This window comes from Cucumis sativus, chromosome 1 (assembly GCF_000004075.3).
Source record: "Cucumis sativus cultivar 9930 chromosome 1, Cucumber_9930_V3, whole genome shotgun sequence".
NCBI lineage: Eukaryota > Viridiplantae > Streptophyta > Magnoliopsida > Cucurbitales > Cucurbitaceae > Cucumis > Cucumis sativus.
The window spans coordinates 21,118,061-21,141,486 of record NC_026655.2 but is presented as its reverse complement, the minus strand read 5'-3'; the positions used below and the strand labels follow the sequence as shown (position 1 = coordinate 21,141,486).

Here is a 23,426-nt window from a genome sequence, read left to right as displayed (position 1 = left end):
ATAACTATACCCATGCATTAACTAACTTCAATTCAAGATATAATCACATTCTAAATTCGATATAAAATAACTAAAATTATATATACTACGATAAATTGATAAAAGAGATTTCCGTCCGAATGGTAAAATTTAGTATAACAAACTAAAAAATAGCAAATCTAAAAAATATTAAGATTTTTTACAAAATCAGTGGTTCTAGATCTTTTTTTATGTATGACAATACATTTTTTATTTGCATGATGCAAAGAATGAAGTGGAATATTAGACTGTCACAAACTTGCAAACTACAATAAGTTTTGAAAAATCTTAACTAATTTATGATATTTTCAAGCTTGATAAGATTTATCAATATCTCCTAAATATATGACTATAATTCATAACAATTTTTTGGATTTTTATTATTTAAATTAAATTAGTTGACATTTATTTATTTAATTCACAACACTTATGTTGAATAATGATTTTTTCTTTAAAAAAAAATGACAAATAGTATTTCAACCGTTCCTAATTCATTATGTTTTATAATATTTTGAATTCAAATATTACATCATATCTCTAAAATAATGACAAACATGAATTCAACATTTTCGTAACATTTTAAGATTATTTATATTCCAAAATATTTATAGAAAAATTGAATTTAAATACCTCCAAAATACATATGGTTAATAACAATTTAAAATTAAAATTTTATCGTAATTGAAATTCACATTAGTAGGTTTAATATGTCAGATATAGTATAATTTACATACACATTACTTATCTTATCAATAAAGTAACTCAAACTTTAAATTCTCTAGAATTCAAATACACAATTCTTAGAAGTTATAAGTTATTGAAGATAACAAACCAATCCAATTTGTTCATAACAAAAATATATACATCTCATTGATGACAACATAATTAACCTACTTCACGCAGTCAGAATTACAAATATACCTTGTAATTGGGATTCACAATTCTTAAAATTTAATAGTCATTCATTATAATAAACATATGCAAAACATACAGTAGCATACCATTTTCATCCAATCTTTTCTTTTTTCTTCAGTGCATCATATATAACTTTTTCGTCGATTGACCTTATCAACATGTTGATTTCTTCCTCAGTATCTTTTGTGGCATATTAAAATTATGTACATGTGTTAGTTACTAAGATGTATTTTAAACATTATGAATATGTTGTCTATATTCGGTTCTTTTCTTTTCCTTATACTATGAGTCATCTCCCTCTTGTCCTTTGGTGGTAGGTGTTTTTTTTTTATGTGCTTAATTTAGTTTGTCCACCATCCGGCCCTCCAAAAGTTTGGTTCATATTTCCAACCGTGTTTCCCTTTCCTAGGTCGTCGTCAAGATCGTCATCATTTTTCTCAACAACTTTTGGATTGCTTGATTCAAAGTTCAGTTCATCATTTTGGTCTTTTTGTTCCTTCTCTTCTTTTTTTTCCTCTTTCTACTATGCCAAGGTGCTCCTCAAAGTCTCATGTTCTCTTCATTCCAAATACATTGTATTTTAACATTTTGTTACATGTACACATAAACATAAAAGAAAATTTCAGCTTATATCTCATGCTTACCATATATTCGTTAGTCTGATCTTGTGCATCCAAAAAACTTATGTACAATTTTTTTATGTTGCTATAAAGGTTGCTTACCCTTGATTTCTTAAAAAAATTATGTACAAATTTTTTTTCCTAATTCTTCAAACTTTCTATTCATCTTCAACTCCACACATTTAAAAAATTCATGAATATCTTTCGTTTATTTAAATATATTTAATTTTTTCCATTTGTTTTATTGTTTTAATTCTTTTTTTCTTAATTTAACAAAATCGATTTATTGATTAAATTGGTCAAGTTTTGATTGTGTTGATCTTCTATAGAGTTATAATGTATTTGTACATACTACATGACAATATTATTATTCTCATATTAGTTCCACAGTATTTGACAGACTGTATATGTTGGTGACACAATTACATTATAATTTATGCTTTTAAATAATGTGATAAATTATTCGTTCTATATGATTATGATCACATATTAAAATATAAATATTTATTTGCTCACATAATCATATACTTTTTCAATCCAAAAAACTTAACATTAAGATGGATTTGTTACAAAACCAACAATAAAAACGATGTTCTAAATAGTGTCATTGAATCATAATCACGGTTGTTTAACTAACCAAACTTTATAATAACCAATAGAATTAAGATTTTCCAAACATAGTATATGTCAAGTATATGAATGATGACAGATTTAGGATACACACAAAAAGGTAAAAAATTGGATCATCAAGATATAGTATCATTCGTGTGGGCATAGGATAATGTATATATATATTATAAATACAGTGCATTTGAATAGCTCAAAAAATGAGACATAATATTGAAAATAGCACGAAGTTCGTGTATTTTGCAAACAACATTCAAATTTGGTAAATCTTAACTAAATTTGTTATTTTGTCGTTGGACAAGATTAATTCGAGCAAACCCTATAATAATAGCAAATACATACACAAAAATTTCAACTTTGTTATATTTTAAACAATTTATTAAATAATGCATAATATATATTTTTAATAACAGTTTAGATTCTTCCCTAAAATAATGTCAAATATAAATACAACATTTTCAACTTTTTTATATTTTAAACATTTTACTAAATAATACATAATATATATTTTTAACTAGAATTAGAATTTAAATTTTAGAATTGTAATTATGCCTCAATTGTATTTTTACAATTATTTGAATCTTTTCTTTTAGGTTTCATTTGCGGAGGAACAAATTATCCTAGAGAAGACGAAGAAGATGAAGCACAGGAATAAGACAGAGCATTTAAACAAATAGGAACTTGCTCTTCAACTCTTCACCAAATGCTTTCTTCAATTGATTAGAGATTTTTGAGCGGACGAATGGAATAAATGTGGAGTGAAAGAATGTTTTTCGGTGGAAGGATGATAGTGATGTTTTTCGATGGGGGATGTTTTTCAATGAACGAATGTAATTTATGTGGAGCAGAAGAATGCTTTTCGGTGAGGCAATAATGAACGTAAATTAAGAAATTACTAGGGTTTTAAAGTGGAGATTCAATGTCTTCAATTTTCATAGGGAAAATTTTTGGAACGTCCTAATTTTACCATTCCTCTTGTCAGCCCCTGATAAAAAGAAATCAAAACTAAGAAAAGCCCTAAGATAAAATAACTTCAAAAATTAGATAAAATAACTTCAAAAATTAGCAAGATCAAAGTTAAATGTAGCAAAATTAAAATTAAATCAAAGTTTAACCACTTCAAAGTAACTAGAATCGACCCCATTAGTTAACCAACTTTAATCCGACATATATATCACAACCAAAATCATCACACAACCACAATTTATCTCAAATCACGTCATAATCTATATAACGAGTGTAAAATGAGAATAAAGATTTCTATCACTCAAAAGAGGAAAATATTTGCAAAATGGAGAGGAAGGGGCAATTTTCGTACTGGGAGAAGATGGTCGACAACGGTGTCGAACAGAGGAAGGAGCGGCAGAAGCTTTCTTGGACCAGTCTCTTCAATGTGGCAGACAAAGGTCGGGATCCCTCTTTAGATCTACGAAATTGCATATCTAAAGAAGGTTTTTAAAAAGAAACTTTCGATGATGCACGAAAGGTGTGTTGGGAGTTTCCTTTTAACGTCGACCACTTAATTAGTTGTCCAGCATTACCCCAGAAATTAAGACGTTGGGAGTTTTCCTCTGTTTTAACTCCTGTTTCCTAGTTTCCAATGTCTGTATACTACGTCAAAAGTTGTGGTTACTCCAAACACAATATGATGGGTCGTGGGGAGATGTCATCTTTTCTGACTCCTTATCTACTGGCAACTATTTTAAACATTGGTAGATATCCTCAAATTCTCGTAGTGTTTAAACTATGTTACTACCACATGAAGTTTTGTATTCAAACTACTATAATGTCTTGAATCAAATCAATGATTTAACTATTTTTAAATACAATAAAATTAAAAATTAAAAAAAATGGAAGCTTGGCTAATTAAGATTTAGAAGAGAGTAAAAACCAACCTCTTGTTAATGATATATAAAGTGTGTCCCAATTAGTTAGAACTTAATAAATAAGTATAGTCTAATAATTTGGTGTTCATTATATTATAATCCCAACTATATGATAATGAATCATGATGGTTCAAATAAGGATAATATTTAGCAAAAGGTGGAAACCTAAAAATAGCAATTTCTCCAAATTCCTAACGCATGCTTTACTCAGTGGTTACATAAAGGGATATCTTTTCTTTTTCTTTTTCTTTTTCTTTTTCTTTTTCTTTTTCCTTTTCTTTTTCTTTTTTGATAAATATTTTCTTCTTCTACATTTTAAATTTTAATTTCTATTTTCTCTCTAAATTGTCATAGTTTATTAAGAATTTTTGTTTCCTACCTCCATTAGTTCATAGATTTTTAAAATGTCTAGTTGTTTAAGTGTTGAATTTTATTCGTTTCGACTCACATTTACGATTTTATAATAGTTATTAAGAAATGATATTTTAAAATTAATTTTAATAATAAGGTAAGAAATTAGTGAAACATAGATCTTTCAACGTTGTTTTAAAAATTAATTAATACATTAACTTTCAATACTAAAAGTGAATATTTATTGAAAAATAGAGGTTAAAACGGTAAACTTTGAAATTCAAACTTCAAAAATAACAATATGACGTATTAAAAGTTAGAAACAAAATTGAAATTAAAATCAAACTCAAAGTTCAATTAAACATTTTTGAACCTATTGACCAAATAAAAACTAAACCCCAAATTAGATTAAGCCTTTTCTTAAAGAAAAAAAAGTTATAAAGTTTAGATCAAGTTATCGATTTTACATAAATATTTTCATAAAAAATATTGGTGGCAAAAGATATTTTTAAAATATCAAAAAAACAAAAGAAAATTTTAATTAAACTAATAAAAAAATATATAAATTTTAAACGAGTTAAGTTGTTTGTGACTTACATGGTAACATTTTTCAATGTTTTGTAGACTTTCAAACGATAAAATAAAAATGTCAGTACCAATAGAAAGTTAACAAGTTAGACGAAAAGTTCATACGATAGATGATGAATGGAAGTAGAATCAATGGAAATGGAATGTGTAGTTGGGGTTTATATAGTGAGATGGGATCCCTTTTGGTTTCCACTAACCCTTGCTTTTTGGTATAATTTGTTCATCTTTTGGACAGTAAAATGGGTCGCTAAGGATATTGAATGAAAATGTGATATTCAACTTAAGGAAAACCATTTAATACACCCATCTATTTTTAACTTTTTAAAAGAATACACTCATGTATTTTTGTTTTTTTAAGTAGTTGGGTGTATTTTTTCTTTGCCCTTTCTTTTCAATTTCAACCACGAGTGAAATAATGTTCACCCGTGGTTTTTTTAAAAAAGAAAAACAAATGTAGTTAAATGAAAAGTCACTAATATTTAAAATGACTAAGTTAATTACTTGCAAATTTAATTTGCACTATGTTACGTTCCAATGAAATTTGGATTTATGATTGATTTGTCAAGGTATAGTTTGATCTCTAATATTTTATCATGTAAGTCTTTGAATTTATATATTTCAATTGAGAAGTGACACATGCTTGATACTAAAGTTATTACGTTTTTAAGTTGTGTGATCTTTGAAGTTCTTTTATCACTTGAACCGAAGAGTTTTGAGCCTTCTAAGATTTTCAACATCCGAAAGCCCCAAAATAAAGGATTTGACTACTTATAAAGCCCCATGTATAGTCTGAATTTGCATTTGGTTGTCCTATGGTTCATATATTCAATCCATTGGTTTGAAGTTTTATAGATTTGGAGTTTCATGTGACAAGAAGACACTTGGAATGCACAAACATAGGCACAACGGAAGGCATACCTTTGTATTTTTCCTTGAAAATTTATGGACCAAACAACAGGGCCATATGAACCAAAAGGTGCTTCTACCACAAACATAATAAAGATACATTTTTGCATTAAACAATAACCATTCTAACACATCAGCCAAATTAAGCCCCCAATCCTTACCCAAGACCTGAAGTTCACATTTAAGAAAACCCCTAACATAGAAACAAATTCGCTTGGGTGAAAAGCATAAAAGTCCAAACTTATAGTTCAACCATCTAATTGTCTTAGAACAGTAGAAACGGAGAATAAAAAGTAGATATCAAACATTTTGTTGGTATGCACAATTGATCATATCACTAAAGCAAGCACTGACAAAAACAATATTGTGGAGGCTTGTCAAGAATGGCCAATGTTTGAAGGATGTGCCAAAGGAGAGATTAATATTTATTATACAGAACTACTAATATTATTCACAACTCAAAATCCTAAACTAAAACCGACATCAATCGAATTTAAGTTGTCTAGTAAAACAAAAATAATTGCATTGCTGCCCCTTCATTGTGACTGCAACATGAAGATTTTGTTAAAATCCCACAAAACTCTCATAACACCAATTTTAGTTTCTGCCTCATGAAATGAGGTGCCTGTGGCCTCATATGGGTATGGAAGCACTGTGTTTTTATCAGCCTTCAATTCATCAATATCAACAACCAACGTTTCAAGTTCTTCCAGGTTTCTTCCATACCATTTACCATGTACCTGATGCACTTTTCCTTTCGCAATCTCCTCTCCGAGCACGTCTACAAGAATGACATACTGCCCTGGCTTGAAGTGAACAAATTCTGTTGGGCCACTATCATTGAACTCCGTTGTTGAATTCTTAGAATTATTAGCCGTGTTAGTTCTTGATGCACTTCTTCGATCCCTTCCTGTATTAGGTACATGTTTATCTTCACACGGGCTATCAGGTGAGTCACAGGATCCAGCTGTCATGCCCCCTTGCTTATCTGGAATTGCATTATCAGCTTCTAAGGTTGCACGGCTATCCCTAGCTGTGCGTGCTAGCCTTGCTTTCCTATTGTTCAGCCTGTTCATTCCATAAGACAAACATTTAAAAACACATGCCAGCCAAGATTCTGAAATGCACAAGAGAGAGGCTGCTCACCAATTTTTAAGTTGAGATGATGCCACCTCAGAACCCTGGAAAATACAACATGTAAATCACTTAAACTAGGAAATCGTTATTGGCAATAAGAGAAGAAAGAATTGTCAAGTTTAGACTTTTTGGTTAGTTTGACATACATAACGAATTAATTCATCAGCCCAAAATTGGATAGAAGCTGGATTTCTCTGCATTTCAGGTTCATCCAAGAGAGCTCTCTCAATTACTGAGATCTGCTTTTCATTCATTACAGTACGTTTTCGTTTTCTTCTATGCTTCTCTTCACTGTGAACATTTTCAACCTTCTCTTCCTCTAGACTTCCAGCTTGTTCAGTTTCTTTGGCATTCTCATTGGACTTGGAAGAATCAACAATGTCTGTTTGCTTAATGCCATTCCTTCCTCTAGCAGAGTTGGTGTCAGATCCACTAGTTTCAACATTCTGCATATCTCCCTCATCCCCTTTTGGAATCCCGGATGCATTTCTTTCAGATTCATCTTCATCCTTACTCTTCAGCTCCTTCAACACAGTATCACCTTGTCCACCTCGTTCGGTCTCAACACAGTTTTCTGTTTCTTGAAAAGCAGAAGTCTCGGACATTCCTTCTTCCTTCAAATTACCATTTCCATTATCAAGATGTGAAAGTTCTTTCACTAAAGGTGACACGCCGCCTTCTACACTTTGTGCATCCTACCATTGATCAAATTTTCATAGTTCATTAAGTAATATAAATGTTCGCTATTATTTCAAATTATGGATGGAAAATCATCAAATAGATTTGGAAATATAACAGCTAAAATCAGCACATATCTTCTGATCTGAACAATACCATTTCAAAAGTATCTGTATCTGGAGAAATCAGCAAATGTCTCATGATTAAGATCAGTGCACCATTTGGAATATACAGAAGAAAAAAATGACCAAATATCTCATGGAAGGAAAATTTATATATATGAAATCACTCCCAAAATTAACAAACCATTGTTGCATTTTAATCATCGAAACCATCTGTGATATTTGCGTCAAGTTCAATAACTGAGATTAATTTTTTATTTTACATTTTTCCTTCTACTAACATGAAATTTTGAAATTGCTACCAACTTTTGCTTTTCATTCTTCCAATATATGAGTCAAACAGCCACATTTTGCTTTGGAATCTTAGATGCGCTCCCCCACTCAAAAAGGTTTTAAGCTACTCTATCCCTAGCTCACTCCTTGTCTCTCCTCTCCTACCCATGACACCTAATATATATGGTTAGCAGACCTTTCTCATAGTACACATTTTAGGATATATATTGTTGAAAGCAATAAAAATGAAAAACCATGACATTTTTGTTCTTATTATTTTTTGACGAATACAGTAGGTACAAGAGGGGGGAATAAGAGGGGGGAATAAATAGAACAGTACAAAGAGATAAAAAAGGAAGAAAGATTTAGGGGCAAATCTCCCTATGGGCCAAGCCCAATAATTCAAACATATATATATGTGTGTGTTTATATTTCTTTATGAGTTGAAAAGTGTCATTTTTTGTTGTATGAAAGAATGGCTTGGAACCAAATTAGCTATTGAAAATTGTCCAAAGAAAAATCGACAGGATTTCTTCCTATACCTATGAACTTCACATGACCAAAAAAGAATTTGAACCCATGCTCAAGGGGCCAAGACAATAATACCAAGATAGTTTACCCACTGTCTTGAAAGTATCAAGTGCATCAGTTTGTTATATTACTTATTATGTTTTACCCCCTTAAGCTCTCATTATATTGAGGCATATCTTTATATTCTTTAAGGGGGTGTTTGGTCGAAAAAGTTGGAGTAGGGAGTTGGAAAGTGATTGATCCAACAAGTTTGTAAGGAGAAGGCTTCTTGAATGGCCAAGGAGAAATGGGTATTGGAAATGGTAGTTAGTTTTGTTGGTATTTGAAATTGTTGGGATGTCGGGAATGGAGGGATCGATCGACCAAAAAATTCAACTTTTATACCTTACTAGCTTCTTATATTATGGGTCCTGGGAGTACAACTCCCAGACTTCGGAACTCTTTGGAGCTCACAACTCCACACCTGTCCCAAAAGCCACCAAAGAGCTTCAGATAAATAGAACTCCCTTCCCCCATTTCCCCATGTTTCAGAAATATAGTATCAGAGAGTTACAAATAAATACATGCTTCTTTTGAGATCTTTGACTTGAATCTAATGAAAACAGAGCTCATTTTAGCATAAAATGAACAAATGAAAAATATTGAAAAGAAATGAGAACAAAAGGACAAAAAGAGTAGAGGGTAAAAAATGAAGGGAAAATGAGGAGAAATGAAGAGAATGGAGAAAGTCTACAAGCATATGTAAAGATGCAACCACTAATCCAAATTCTCTTATCTCAGTAGGAATGCAAAACTAATTTATCGTATTTACCTGATTGAATTTTCTGATATTAACTAGTCAGATTTAAAATTAATTTGATCTGGTTGGGTAAGAGAAAACTAATTCCTTGCATTTTGATTCACCTAATTAATTTTTCTGATGTGAAGTTTAGGGAACTTATCTAATGAGATTGACTCTTCTAATGTATTATCTTTGGTATTTGTACCACAGCCACAAGTCAAATAGATAAAAAACAGTTAAATAGTGGAAAATATAGAATTAATGGATTAAAAAAAGAGCCGAAAAAAGATAAATTATTAACTTCCACTCAATTGCATGAGCAAGATGAATCAGAAAAAGTAATAATTAAACAGCTTTACCTGAACTCTATTTCCTTCCGATTCAGAAAAAGTAATAGCCTTTTGTAATTGGTCATAGAACACTCTGCAAGAGAAACCAGCACATCACATTGACATTCAAGCAAAGGTGCATGGTGAAAAGCAAGAAAATACAAAAACTTCATTAAAAATAATTGGACAAATATCAATGTATACCACTAAACTCAGTGGGTGGTATCAATTAAAATTTTTAAGTAATAATAATATTGATTTAAACCCTAAGCTTTTGAAGTGTATCAATTTACACCCTCCAGATTTTATTCAACTAATATCGTGTGAAACTCATGATTTGAGTCATTTAAACACCTAAACCCTAAGCTTTCTGCAAGACATTGCTAATAACAAAGAGAACTTTCAAATGAAGAACTCCAAAGATGCCATCACTCAGGAGATCGCACAAATGACAGAGGAACCAAAGAAGCCATCCCTCCAGACTCCAGAGACCGTACAGAAGGCCAAGAAAGTAATCAAGCACCAGGAAACTCTCAAAAGAAAACTCATCCAGTGATCCTTAAGAAGTCAACAGAGGGATTCCACATAATTCAGGATCATAAGTGTCAATAAGAATAATTTACTCCACAATGACGATGAGGAAAGAGGAAGAAGAATCTACTTATCATTTTTCGGAAAAAAAAAATCAAAAGTTTTAGGAAGGGAGTCTTCAGCTACAATGTCATCAAAGTGATTATCCAGACTCCACAAGTGATTCCATACTGCTTAGGCTAACTTCAGATTGAGCATCAAAATCATCATAACAAGAGAGATAGAAGAGTTATAGAGTCTTTCGTCAAAGGGATGATGTCCTGTATCAAAATTGGACAATCCGAAGGGGATTCTTTATGGCTGCAATAGTAGGGTTTAATGGCCTTGATGGAGCGGCTGATGATAAGGCAAAGCTCCCAGGAAAATGTCAGTATCTTTTATTTAGGAGGTTTTTATGGGAAAAAATGAAAAGTTCCACACTATAAGGTAAAGTTCCAAAAAGGAATCCATCATCCATAGCCCTTTCTCCAAATGTTTGCTCCGTATTTATGAAAGGACAATTGAAACACATTATCAAATTTTTTGATTAGTTGCCAACTGCCCTCCATTTTTTTTAACATCTCAGTAAAAAGATCTGGTTGGTCCACCCTCTAGGCCTCTACACAGATCTACAGTGACCAATCTGTCCACCACTCTTATGGCGCACCCCTTCTAAAGGAAACCTAAGACACTATGGCAGAATATACTCAAAAGAGCTTCCTCTGAATAACTTGGTATGAAAGGAATAACAGAAACTTCGTTGAAAAGAAAAACAACTTATATTACATACATGATCTAAATTTGTACACAGTATCCACGTGGTACAAGCTAGACAAGTATTTTTGTAATTATTCTGATCGTGATATTAACGCAAATTGGAAGGGTTTTTGGTGGTCCAATTAGGATTTTGTAATTTCATTACATTAATGAAAATCGTCTTTTCTTTCCTAGCAAACAAAAACCAAAACACGAAAGGGAAAAAAGTGTCAATCACATCTACAAATATTAATAGCGCAATCCCATTCCATTTCCGCAAAATATCTTTTTTCTTCTTGCCCAACACTCCTTTTATATCCTCCTATTTCCCTCATAATTATTGGAAGACTCCTTGTATTCATCCTTATTGTGAAAGATTGCATCTCCATACCATTTCCAAAACAATCTTGTAACATAATTTCTTCACAAGCTTTTTCAATTTCTCCAAATTTCCTTCAACAATCTCATATCGTTCCCAGAAAATGACCCATCCTCGTTTGTTATGGGTTAATATTTAATTACCTTTTTACCCCACTTGTAATAGACCTCTATAAATAGGAGTCTTCTCCTCTTGTATGAAACACATTATTCATTCCAATCAAAGATTCACAACTTTTCTTGGAGGATTTCTCCTTGTGGTTACTTAGGCTACATCAATTTGGTATCAGAGCAACCCTATGGGCTAACATTGACTAACGCCGGTGGAAGATCGGGAAACTCTTGTTGACACCAATCACGAGAGGGAGATTTGAGTGTTGTGCTTGTTTCCAAACAACACATCTAATTAGGGGGAACCCTTAAAATTCCAAGAAAGAAGACAGCAAAGATTTTTCAAGAATGGACTTCTATCGATCAAAGAAGATGTCCAAGAAAAAAACCAGCAGTAGGTATAGACAAGAAAATCAATTTTACTCCCATAAACAATGTTGGAGTTCTGATTCAAGTGATTCGGAAGAAGAATTTCAACATTCCAATTTTGGTCATGCTTTTTTTTCTCAAAGAACCTATCGATATCCAAATTGGAAACTTGATTCTAGTGACTTCGATGATGTTTCTAGTGACTCCGATGATGTTTCCAAGTCAATTTGGGACGGTATAAGAAGGCGACAATATCAAAAAATGGCCCAACGATCCAATCAAACCCATTTTCAAGAAATCAACGTAAAAATTGGCAATTGGATGAATTCAAGAATTGTCAAGAATGGATTTTTACCATCCAAGAACGTTCAAGACTAAAAAATACTCTTTTGGTTATGAAACACGATCAAGAAAGATTGATTCAAGAAAATTAATGGATGAGTCTTATGCCCGCCATGAGATTGAAATATATTCAAGAATCCAACAAAATGATTACTTTGATCCCATAGCATTGGAGGAAATAAAGAAAGCAACAAAAGAAATTCAACGTTCATCGGGAGAAATGACTCAACATACCAAGCAACTATTAATTCATTTTCAAGAATTCAAGGGATGGGTTTCATATATGAAAGAAAAAAACAAAAGAATCACCGTTGGAAAATTTTCAATAGAAAATCTTGAAGATAAAATTGAAAAACAAGAATTTGAAAATGTTGATTTGGAAATGGTCACAAGTGAAGAAAAATCCAATGTAGAAGATGAAAAAGAAGTATCAAACACCAAGCAAAAATCAAACAAGAACAATAACACATTGGTTGCGGTGCAAACGAATCTTCAAACCGTAGAAGAACTTGAAGCGAATGATAAAGAAAATATGATTCTTGAAGGCTTTTCTTCAAAGCTAATTCTTTTGAAATTGATTCTTTGAATAGGGTTTTGAGTGAGATTGAAGTAAACATCTTTTTCGGGTTTACGGCTGACGGAGAGGTTCATCTTTTATTGGTCATATTTGATTTTTTGTCTCGTGTTTATCCCTTTGATCATAATATTTTTGTTCAAAACATAGGAGGTTGGTTTGGTCATACTCCGTTGAACAAGTTTATTTCATTCTTTTTTTGCTTCATAAATTTCTTTTCTGTAAAACTTGGGATGTGTTTTCTTTTTGGAGGTGTAGAATGATGTAAGAAGGCTAAGGGTTAATTAGGTAACTAGTTAATATTCTAGGTTAATTCCCTTTTTACCCCACTTGTAATAGACCTCTATAAATAGGAGTCTTCTCCTCTTGTATGAAACACATTATTCATTCTAATAAAAGATTCACAACTTGGTTCTTGGAGGATTTCTGCTTGAGGTTACTTAGGCTACATCATAAATTCCCAACAAGAAGTCCATGACTAAAGTCAAACGAACACTTGTAATTATGTAGGAAGTTTGTCAATCTGTACCGTTATAAAAAGGGAGTTCTGGGTTTAGGAGTTGGGCGTTATTTTGGGGAATCAATATCATGAAAGGCTCTTACCAATTTCTTCTTTATATCACAATACAATTTCAGTTTGTTAATCAAAGTTTGGATCTCAACAAATGCTTGCTATTGTATGCCAAAGTATTAACTTGTATATGTATACCGAGGGGTTAACTTGTTCATGTAACATTCAGAAGTTAATTTGGCAAACATTCCCAAAATCTCTCAAGAAGTAATCTAATTGATCAGAAATTTGTCCAAGATATCATGTATGGGAAGAATGCAAACGAGATTAAATTACCTTAAGAGCTGAACATCCTCTTCATTTAAAAAATTAGGAATTAAAGATTCTGCCTGGCTCAACAGTGAACCTGTACACATATAAGACACTCATAGGTATGAATGTAGCTGTTGTTTGGGTTGCTTTTGAGTAGACATAAAAAGAACAAAAATCACTAGAGTATTACTTACGCAGATTCCTGCAAACATTGGTAGCTTTTGAACCATCAGATCCAGGTAATGCTTTGACAATGTCCATTTTTAAACAGTCAACAAATCCATGAAGGAATAGATTTCTTTCCTGTTCTGTGGATAAAATAAGAATATAAGAGTAATAAACAGTCATTTTGAAGAATACATCATCAGCAATGAAGAAAAGATAAAGGATTACCTTCACATATGTTTGGAACAAAACAGTGGAGATTTGCAATTACTTTGACAAATAATGATGTTCTCTGATGTGCATATGAAGCTGGAGCCATAACACTTGGAATCAAGGTAAAGTCCAAATTTTTTGGATGTAAAATGCCCGACGAAAAAAAATTATCCAAAACCCAACCAGCTGCTGCAAAAGAATCATACTCAAGAGTTGCATCCTCTTCCTTAACAGGGAGATCAGAAGAACACCAGCTGGATAGAAAATCTCCATGGGAAAGTGAAAACACTGCTGTCAAAACCTTAGTCTGGAGCAAAATGCCAAACCCACAGTTACCAACTGTTCAAAAGACATGCTTCCAGGCATACATATGAACTGCAACTAAGCACACTAACTGTTCGTAGAAAAGTTCTAAAATGTTCACAAATAACAGAAAAAAGCAATAACTTTTAATTTTATATGATTTTTGCAGATCATTTAGTTAGTTCAAGTATCAATTTGAAACCAGCAAGCCCTAATGATCATTCAACAGGGTTATAGAACTGAAGATGGAATATCCAGTTTATGACCAAGAGCTTACAAAGTTGACTGTGATGTAAGATCGAAAATTGGAATCATCTGAGAAGATATCAGCCAGGCGCATAGCATTGAGTTGCAAAAAGCCTGTTGGATACCTCTTTTCTGAACAAGAAAATATACTTTTGGAATCCCTACTAAGTGCATTCTTCAGCAGCTCAAGAATCTGCAAGATGAGAATAGAATTATAAGATAGCTGTCCATTGAGGGAGATGTCTTGAAGCTGTCCATTGAGGGAGATGTCTTGGAGGCATAAAACATGTAAAATTTATAAGGACAACAGTCATATACAGGATAATGCATCCTTTAGAAAAATGACATTCAAAAATCAGATGTAGAATGAATTTTTGTACAAACTGAAAACAAGCAGGACTTCTTCACCAGAAGAAGATAACAGAAACATCATTCTGACTCTTACTACAGTCTAGGCTGGTTTTACAGGGTGGATTGGTCACAATTGAAGTATGAAGCTCAGAGAGAGAGTCAACCCTCCATCCGTAAATAAACACCACCTCAAAGCATTCAAAAGGGATCAACCTGTAATGCAACAGACTTCGCAAAATCCAAGCTTCTCAGAGTGCTGGCAACTTCATCCAGATAAGAAATGCTTTCTGCTTCACATAGACTCAGAAGCTACAAAAGAAAACTAAACAGGATTAATCCATACTTCTCCAAAAACCCATCATTATCATTAATTAAGAATAAAAAGGAAGCTCCAATTGATACTAAAGTAATTGTGATTTTGAGATGTCAAAATCTAGATGCTTATTTTGTGAACAGAACTTACAATAGAAAGAACTTTTGCTTTCAGTCTAGATAAGGTAGCACCAACTCTAGAGGACTGGAGATGAGGATGCACAACATTCAAATTCAAGATGGCTCTAGCAAGAAACAATACACCACCTTTACAACAAAGTTCCTGAAATAAAAAAGAAAGCATGCGGTAAGCAGGATGTAATAAAATAAACCAACTATACTGCTTGTCAGTACCAAACAATTAATATAATATTTGCAATTAAGCCAACTTGCGTATATAAAGTATTTTGAACTTCAATGACTTGGCTTGTAGGCTTAACCACTAAAGAAGTGACAACAGGAAAGCTCTTCAGAAGGACCGGGTCCATAAACGAGCATCTCCCCTCCCTAAACTAACAAAAGAAATCCTCAAACAAAGGCAAAAGAGAGTTGCAACGGTTATCCTTTGTGCTAAAAATTAATATATCATATTTGTGACATGTACTTAGATTTTATATTTAATTAGTATATATGTGACTTGTGAGAGACAAATTAACATGTCAATAAAATCTTATTCATTTCCCTCTATTAATAAGAAATCGTTTTTTCTGTTAGAGTGTGTGTAGACATGCATCAAACTTTTCAGTCTTTCTATTTTTTTTAATAAAATAACTTTCATTAGAAAAAAAAAAAGGAAGGAATACAAGAGCATACAAAAAAACAAGCCCATAAAATAAGGGATTTCCCCTACAAGGAGGGGCTTCAACTATGCTAACGTCGAATAGCTACAAAAAAATCTTCAAAATCGAAGCACACATAGAAACATGAAAGAGAACAAAAGACCAAATGTCACTAGGGTCCCTATTCACTCCTCTAAACACTACTACTCCGCTCACCCCACCGAATTCAAGATTGCACACCCCACAAGCCATAAAAAGTAGCACTTTGCCCAATAAGGAAAATTGAGAAGGAACTCCTCGATAATGGCACTAGTGTCTCTAATACATAATACCAATTACCAAACGTTCAAACTAACAACATCAGAGAATATGGTTCGAGTCTTCCTCCACCTTCCAATAAAGAATGCAACATCAAGGAGCAACAAGTGAGGGCATCGTCCTCACGAACCAATCCATCGTGTTGGCATAGCTATATAAAACTTGCCAAGTAAAGAACCTCACTTTCCAAGGATTTTATTCCTCCAAAGCACTGGAAAAAACCAGCAATCATACCATAACTCCTAAGGGAGAGGAATCGACCAAATTGCTCCATGAATGACAGAACTTTTGCTCATATTGTTCCAAAGAAAGACTTACACAAGAACCTATCCAAAGGATTGGAGCTCCAAATCTTGACGTCCCTTCTCCTATGCCTAAAGGGGTGACCCTCGAGTAAACAAAGAAGAGAAGTCACTTCAGTCTCTTTCCCATTGTAAAGAATGCGACAAAACTCGAGAGGAAAAAAAACTCCAGGTCACACAAGAAAGTCAACAACAAAATGATTTTTTAGGGAAGACAATAAAGACAAGAAAACAAAGTGCAAAGAGGTTTCTCCCCCACCCGGTGATCTTACCAAAGGTATGTGTCCCTCCCTTCCCCCACCACACAACGAACTAAGTAAACAAAAGAAGAGAGCTCTTTCGAAATATCCTTCCACAAGTTTCAGTAAGTAATTTTGACGGTTTAACAACCACTCAAAAGGATGGGAGTCATGTTTACTAGCAATGATCCTACACTACAATAAGTTGGGCTCAGAGAAGAAACATGACACCCATTTGGCTAATAGAGCTCTGTTGCACATCCTAAGATTCCCAATTTCTAGTCCCCAAAGGAAAAGGGTTGGCCTCTCAATAACCTCCCAGCTAATCAAGTGTCACCCCATCCTTTTCCCTTCTTCAAACCCTTCACAGATAAAAACGTGCATCAACCTCTTCAGACTCTTACACACCTAGCATGGGGCCGTGAAAAAGAGAAAATAAACAACAGGAAGGGCACTCAAAACAAATATGATAAAGGTAGGTCTTCTAGCTTTAAAAAAGAAGACTATTTTCCAAAAGGCTAACCTGCTTACTACTATCTTTACTACTATCTTTATCCACCGAAGGTCCAAATATGAAATAGCAGCAATATGAGTAATTTAGTTATTAATATTTATAGCAATTGGCATATACTCATGTTCTTAAACTGAAGCATGTAACGTGCAACACAGTTATTGAAACTACTGTAAGTATAAGGAACCTTATTCCTCAATAGACGCTCACGGAATGCTTTTTGTTGGCAAAGTGTCTGGAGAAACTGTAAAGAAGCTTCACACTGAAGACATAGATAGTTGATTAGTTCTGCAACGGGAACCGTGCAAGTTGAATCAGAATTTTTAGTTGACAGCCGGAGATCCAAAACTTTAACACTCTGGAAAACTGAAGCAAAAGCTGCCTCCATAAAAATGTCTACCTGTTAAGAAGATTTAAGATCAGCCCAAGGCATTAATAATCAGCCTCTAATTTCCTTTTTTCTTTGTCCTCTTCTTTTTAAGAGGAAACAAATATTCCGTTGGTGAAATGTAAATTACCAAAGAAGGGGGAGAGCCAACCCCAAGTTGACCAAAGAAGAGGTGTCAGATAGTAGACAGATTTATACGGATTGTAAAATAAAAACCACTTCAAAGAATCCATAAATATGAAATTTAGAATTTCCTGCCAGGGCAACAATTTAGAATTTCCTGCTAGGGAGACTGCTTCACAACATAACTAAATCCTGTATACACCCAAACTAAAAAATGTAAAACATTTGTACCTTAGGATGTGCAATCAACACGTGAACAAGATCTTGCCACTGTGATGAGATACATCCTGTTAATAGATAGAGACTACATGCAACCAGCGATGAATGAGCAACAGAAATGCTATCAGATTGATAATTTTCCTGTTGAAGAACAAATCAGTAAAAATAAACTACAATGGCATGCCAACTTCAAATGACAAAAATCTAGCTTAACCTGTTTGAAACCTCCAAGAACAATTAGCATATAAAACACCAGGTCAAGCAGCTGCTCTGACATTTTCACATCATCTAGCAAAATCTACAAATTACCCAAATTTATAATGAGAATGTGCTCATCTAGGAACCAAAAGGTTTGATGTGAAGAAAAAATTTAAAGATCAAAGAGAAATAACATAATTGTATATTTTGAGTTTCATAGTGCACCCAAGGTTTACTCCTGGTAAAAAACTTGCAATTATACATAAGTGATAATTTTTTTTTACATAGGAAGAAATTAAAAGAGACGAAAAAAAGAGAACACACCGAAGATACATGAAAACCCTAGTCCAGGGAGAAAAACCACGATACGTATAATAAGGAAAGGGGAAGAGTAAATAGGCAACATGAGCCCAAAAAGAAAAGGAAAGAAAACTAGGGTATAATAATTTATATAAATACCCTTGAGACATTTAACAAAGAAAAAGCCCCTAAACTCTAACAGAAACGATAACATTTAATTGATTAAATTAAATTGCGAAATGATGAGATACTATCCAATGAATTACAAAAACACATCTCCAATTTGATTTACACTGTGAAAACCATGCAGAGGATATGATCAAATGGGGCATTCTCCTTTGAAGAACATCTTTGGTATTGGGAGCTCTATGCACAAACACCTTTAGTGAAGATGGCTCTAAAACATTTGTGAGGTCTATTGAATGATATAATATTAAGTTTGTCTTCACTCATTAGTTTAAGCTTTTAGGTTAATTGGCGATTTAAGATGGCACTATGGTCTACAAGCCCCTGCAATGTTATTTCCTAACCAATTAAAATTGATTTCCACTTGTTGCGTTTCTTTCATATTTTAAGCCCACAAGTAAGGGAGAGTATTGGACGATATAATATTAAATTTGCCTTCATCTGGTCTAAAGCTTCAACATCCTTTATGTTCCTATCAGGATAGAGGTCTCAGAAAATGTATAAATCATTCTACACTCCTTTGACTGTTGCTTCTTTACAATGAGATAGTCTGAATAGACAATGACGGGTGGCTAAAGGAGAGCTAGACATCCCTGGATTGATCCAAAATAATGTGGAAGCTACATTTCCAACAAGATGGTGGATTACAACATCACTGCTGGGGGAGGATTGAAGGCCAAACGGGGAATCAGATCAGCATTAAAAAGCTTGCTAGTATACGCAAGTGGTTCACAGGAAGAATTATTAAATACAACCGATCCACCAAGTTCCAGCCGTAATAAACAATGTTGTTCACGTATGCCATGACTGATAACTAGAGGGAGGCATTTAAAAACGAGCAGACATTTGAAACTTTATTAAGGGACACATGTTCAAGAAACTCCTCATTAATGAAGGGCTAAGAAGACACTCCGGTAGTAATTGAGGAAGCGAGAGTTGGCCGAAAGATGAAACTTCAAAATCCACCCAATTAGAATCGTAGGAAGATTAGAGGGTGGAGGTGCATTAAAAATTCCAAACCCTAGAAAACTACAACCCTTGTCTCTGGTAATAAAGTGGGTAGTTGGACTGTTTCATCATTCACATTAGAAACTCCCTCAACTTCATTGACTTGGTAATACCAATGAAGGTCCAACGAATTTGAAAAAACATTCAAAGAAATAACTCCATTGAAGATGTTTGGAGAATCCAAAGTACCAACATCTCCAAATCTAAGAAACACGTTGCCTCCTTTCCTATTCTTAATTTCATTGAGGATGAATGATATAAGCAAGAGAGAAGATTACACAAACGATTCCAACCCAAACCAATAATCCTCCTAGAAGTTACTAGCAATTCTTGATCGTGTAGCTGGCAAACTAAAAGAAGAAAGAAAACCAAACAAGATATATATCCTATCCAAAGGTTCCTATATATATATGCCTTTTGATCCACCACCAGTAACACACTCAAAGAATGGGAATCATACTTGTTCATAATGACCCTAAGCCCTAGGGCATCAAGTACGTTCGTGAGTTGTTCACATTTTGTTTCTCTAAGCAACTCCTTCCTCTTGTCCACAATTCAAATATATAAAATAAAGATAATTTATATGAATGGAAAAAAATACGGTGTTGTTAATAATAAGATAATTAAAGTTTTCAAATTAAACCTTTTGCAAGAGATTGTTTAGGGAAATGAGGGTTTTGAAGAGAATTTATTTATATTTAATAAATAATTCAAAAAAAAATTATATGAAGCCACGATATGTATGTGCATCACTTCATGCCTAGAACATTATAAAACCATTACATGTGGCCCCCCAAAACATTTCAATGAACAATCCATCAGACAATCTTCAAAGGTTTTAAGAAGGCATGTCCCCATCTTTGTACATCACAGGGGTTAAATTCCAATCAAGAGATTCAAGATGATCTCACTCCTTTGTCTTTGAATTGGAAGTCAAAGAGTTGCAATATGACCCGATATGGACCCTACTACTTCAGTCATCTTTCTTTTGTTCACTCAGTATTAGCACGTCAACAACCAAATATATAAGTGAATATGTCACATATTTATAGTAGGGCTAAGCAACCCAATTAATTTTGAATCTCCGAGAAGATTCGAGTTAGTGTGCACATCTTTTTAGAGAAAACAGAACGATCAACTTCCACAAATAACTACCACAGATTATGCGACAGTTTCAAACCATAACCAACCTGCTCAAGTCTAGCATGTCGGGGTGCTAAATCACATAGGGAATACAAGAGCCGCACACCACATAGGAGATATTTGTACAATGCCTCATCTCTGTTAGATGATATAAGAACAGCCATGAGGTGTAAAGGAAGGAAGCATGCAAGCTTTTCTACGTCAATCTGAAACCAATATGATGCACGATATAGCATATTGATAAGAAATGGTTTAACTAATTAGTAGTTTAAGACAAATAAAAGAATATCTCACCGTCATCTGCATGTTGTTTTCAGAAGTGTAGTGTATTACAAAATTCTCAGAGTCCCTCAACAGTTTACTAAGTTCTTGAGAACTAAATTTATTTAATTCCTTTACTGCTGACATTAAGTCAATGGCCTGTTCATGGACAAAGTGCAACTTCAAATCAATTTGCAGAAGTTAGTTAAAGGTCAACCCCATCTCTAACGAAAGGATAGGTAAATTAATTAAAGAAAATCACTGAAGTAAAATCTGTTCAGAATGCTTACCTGTGTGACATTGTAGTATACTTCCTCCTTAAATTGCCTCATCCTTCAAATTTTAGATCTGGGAAGCACCAGAATGAAAATAAAAACAGATAAAGAATATATCAAAAAGATGTGAAAATGTAGCATATAAAAAGAAAATTTTAAGATTTAGAGATAGCATAGAAGTCCAAATCTGGTCACTGGAGAACTATCATGTATGAATCATACAGTAGACAACAGTAGTGCAGAAACCCAAAAACAAATTGGTGTATATCTTTGGTTCGTCTTGAAGTTCTTGACTTTCTTTGAACTTCTTGTGTCAGTCTTGTACCTCTTTATATAATCATTTAGTTCTGTGGGTATATGGCAGCAGTTAGAGAACACTTTGTATTCAACTCTTGGAAGTTCTTTAGTTCTTGTCCTAGGTTTGTTGCAAACCATTTTCCGGTGGCTGCCTATTGAAGCTGCTTGTATCTTCATTTTTGGATCATTTTAATATATATTAGGTGATCATTGAGTTCCATCACAAGTTGGGAATAAATAAAACATGTCAAGACGAGACTTCATGACAGCGCAACCTAACTTCTTACCCAGAGTTAAACCCTTCACTCCAATTTAGACCTTTCACAATTTAGTATACAGATAAAGCAAGTTGATGAATATACTGATGATGCACACAAGGGTCAAAGAATAACTCAAAATTCAAAATCAGCCAACAAAATGTCAAGCTACCTTCATGTTTATAGAGATGAAGGCAGCGACTAAAGAAAAACACCAGTAAGTAACTAAGGAGTAAAATGCTAACTAACCACACTTCCAATAGAAAAAACTAGCAAAGACAGCCGCTTGGGAAATTAACTAACAACCAACAGAGTACAAGCCCTAACAAGAAACATAACAGCCAAGACTAAAAATAAAAGAAGAAGAGTCAAGATTGGCTAAAGATACACAAGGGTGGCTAAAGAAAATAAAATATTAGGCAAGAACAATAAGAATAGCCTATGTTCCAACATCAATTGCTGAATCGGGACATCTAATTGAATAAAAGATGTAAGCTTAGACATGCTTCCAGAATACAATGCCTGATTGAAAATTGAAGTTAAACCCAACCAAAAAGAACAGAGTAATTCAGCTGAACTTCCACAATTAAAATTGTTATAAAACAGAAAAACCCAATACCCCATAAGGTTTCTTTGAGCATGCGAATAAACCCAATTTCTAAGACCCCAAGAAGGGTTAGTATGGTTAGGGAAGAAGTGGAGGAAAAAGGAGTACTTTGAATGCATTTGAAACTTCATATCTTCTCCGTGGTGAAGTTGAAAAGTTGAAGAGAGATGCATAACTAGAAGTCAAAAGTACGGAAATTGCACCGAATAATTTCGATCCAATAAACATTCTCGAGAGAGAGAGAGAGAGAGAAATACCGAGGAAGAGATGTAGGTTGGAGCGTTGGAAATGGCAGCCTGGGAGAGGAAAGCTGGTGTAGAGGAGGAGGGTGGGATCGAGGAATCCTGTGGGGTGGGAGTTATTGGTTTAAAATCAAATTCATCTTGCGCTGCATGTTCTTAAAAGTTCCAAGTCCTAAACAAATGGCTAAATATAATTTAGGGTATTTATGTAACCATTGCTTTTTTCTTTTTTCGGGAAATTGTCCGAATCAGTTTTCAAATCTTACCGCATATCTTACCTCATTTTTTTACTTTTCAAAATTTATATTGATAACATAGTTTCAAGGAAAATTGCCCAAACATAACAGTGTGTTTAGAAGAAGGATTGGGTTATGAAGGGGTAGTGTTATGATAAAACTAATGTTATGATAATATGTGTTTGGAGGAAAGGTTATGTACGAAGACTTATGAGGTGATTATAATAAAATGTGTTTGGGAAAAAATTATGCATGAAGGGCT

General features: G+C 33.5%; 1 protein-coding gene across 6 annotated transcripts; it reads right to left on the bottom strand.

Annotated features, from left to right (window-relative positions):
* Positions 1–6,205: 6,205 nt before the first annotated feature.
* Positions 6,206–23,103, bottom strand: LOC101207456 (nodulin homeobox). 6 transcript variants are annotated; one of them, XM_011659731.2, is made up of 17 exons: positions 22,944–23,103; positions 21,541–21,598; positions 21,284–21,430; positions 21,037–21,195; positions 18,369–18,452; positions 18,167–18,295; positions 17,612–17,824; positions 15,427–15,558; positions 15,177–15,272; positions 14,644–14,805; positions 14,079–14,370; positions 13,880–13,993; positions 13,710–13,779; positions 9,793–9,856; positions 7,195–7,743; positions 7,058–7,092; positions 6,206–6,979 (listed from the first exon to the last, which is right to left on the bottom strand). In XM_011659731.2, the coding sequence occupies exons 2-17, from the start codon at positions 21,580–21,582 to the stop codon at positions 6,448–6,450; spliced, it is 2,820 nt and encodes a 939-aa protein (XP_011658033.1). In that variant the 5' UTR covers positions 21,583–21,598; positions 22,944–23,103; the 3' UTR covers positions 6,206–6,447. The 6 variants fall into 6 exon arrangements, with proteins under 6 accessions (XP_011658033.1, XP_011658036.1, XP_031744023.1 ...); XM_011659734.2 differs by having other exon boundaries at positions 21,284–21,409; XM_031888163.1 differs by lacking the exon at positions 22,944–23,103 and adding an exon at positions 22,795–22,925.
* Positions 23,104–23,426: the final 323 nt, after the last annotated feature.

Bases quoted from the DNA above. Each gene is read 5' to 3' on its own strand.
- LOC101207456 (XM_011659731.2), bottom strand. From the start codon at position 21,582: ATGAGGCAATTTAAGGAGGAAGTATACTACAATGTCACACAG. The intron at 21,196-21,283 runs GTGAGATATTCT...TATTGGTTTCAG, and splicing joins AAAACAACATGCAGATGACG to ATTGACGTAGAAAAGCTTGC. The intron at 6,980-7,057 runs GTGAGCAGCCTC...TGGAATGAACAG, and splicing joins TCATCTCAACTTAAAAATTG to GCTGAACAATAGGAAAGCAA.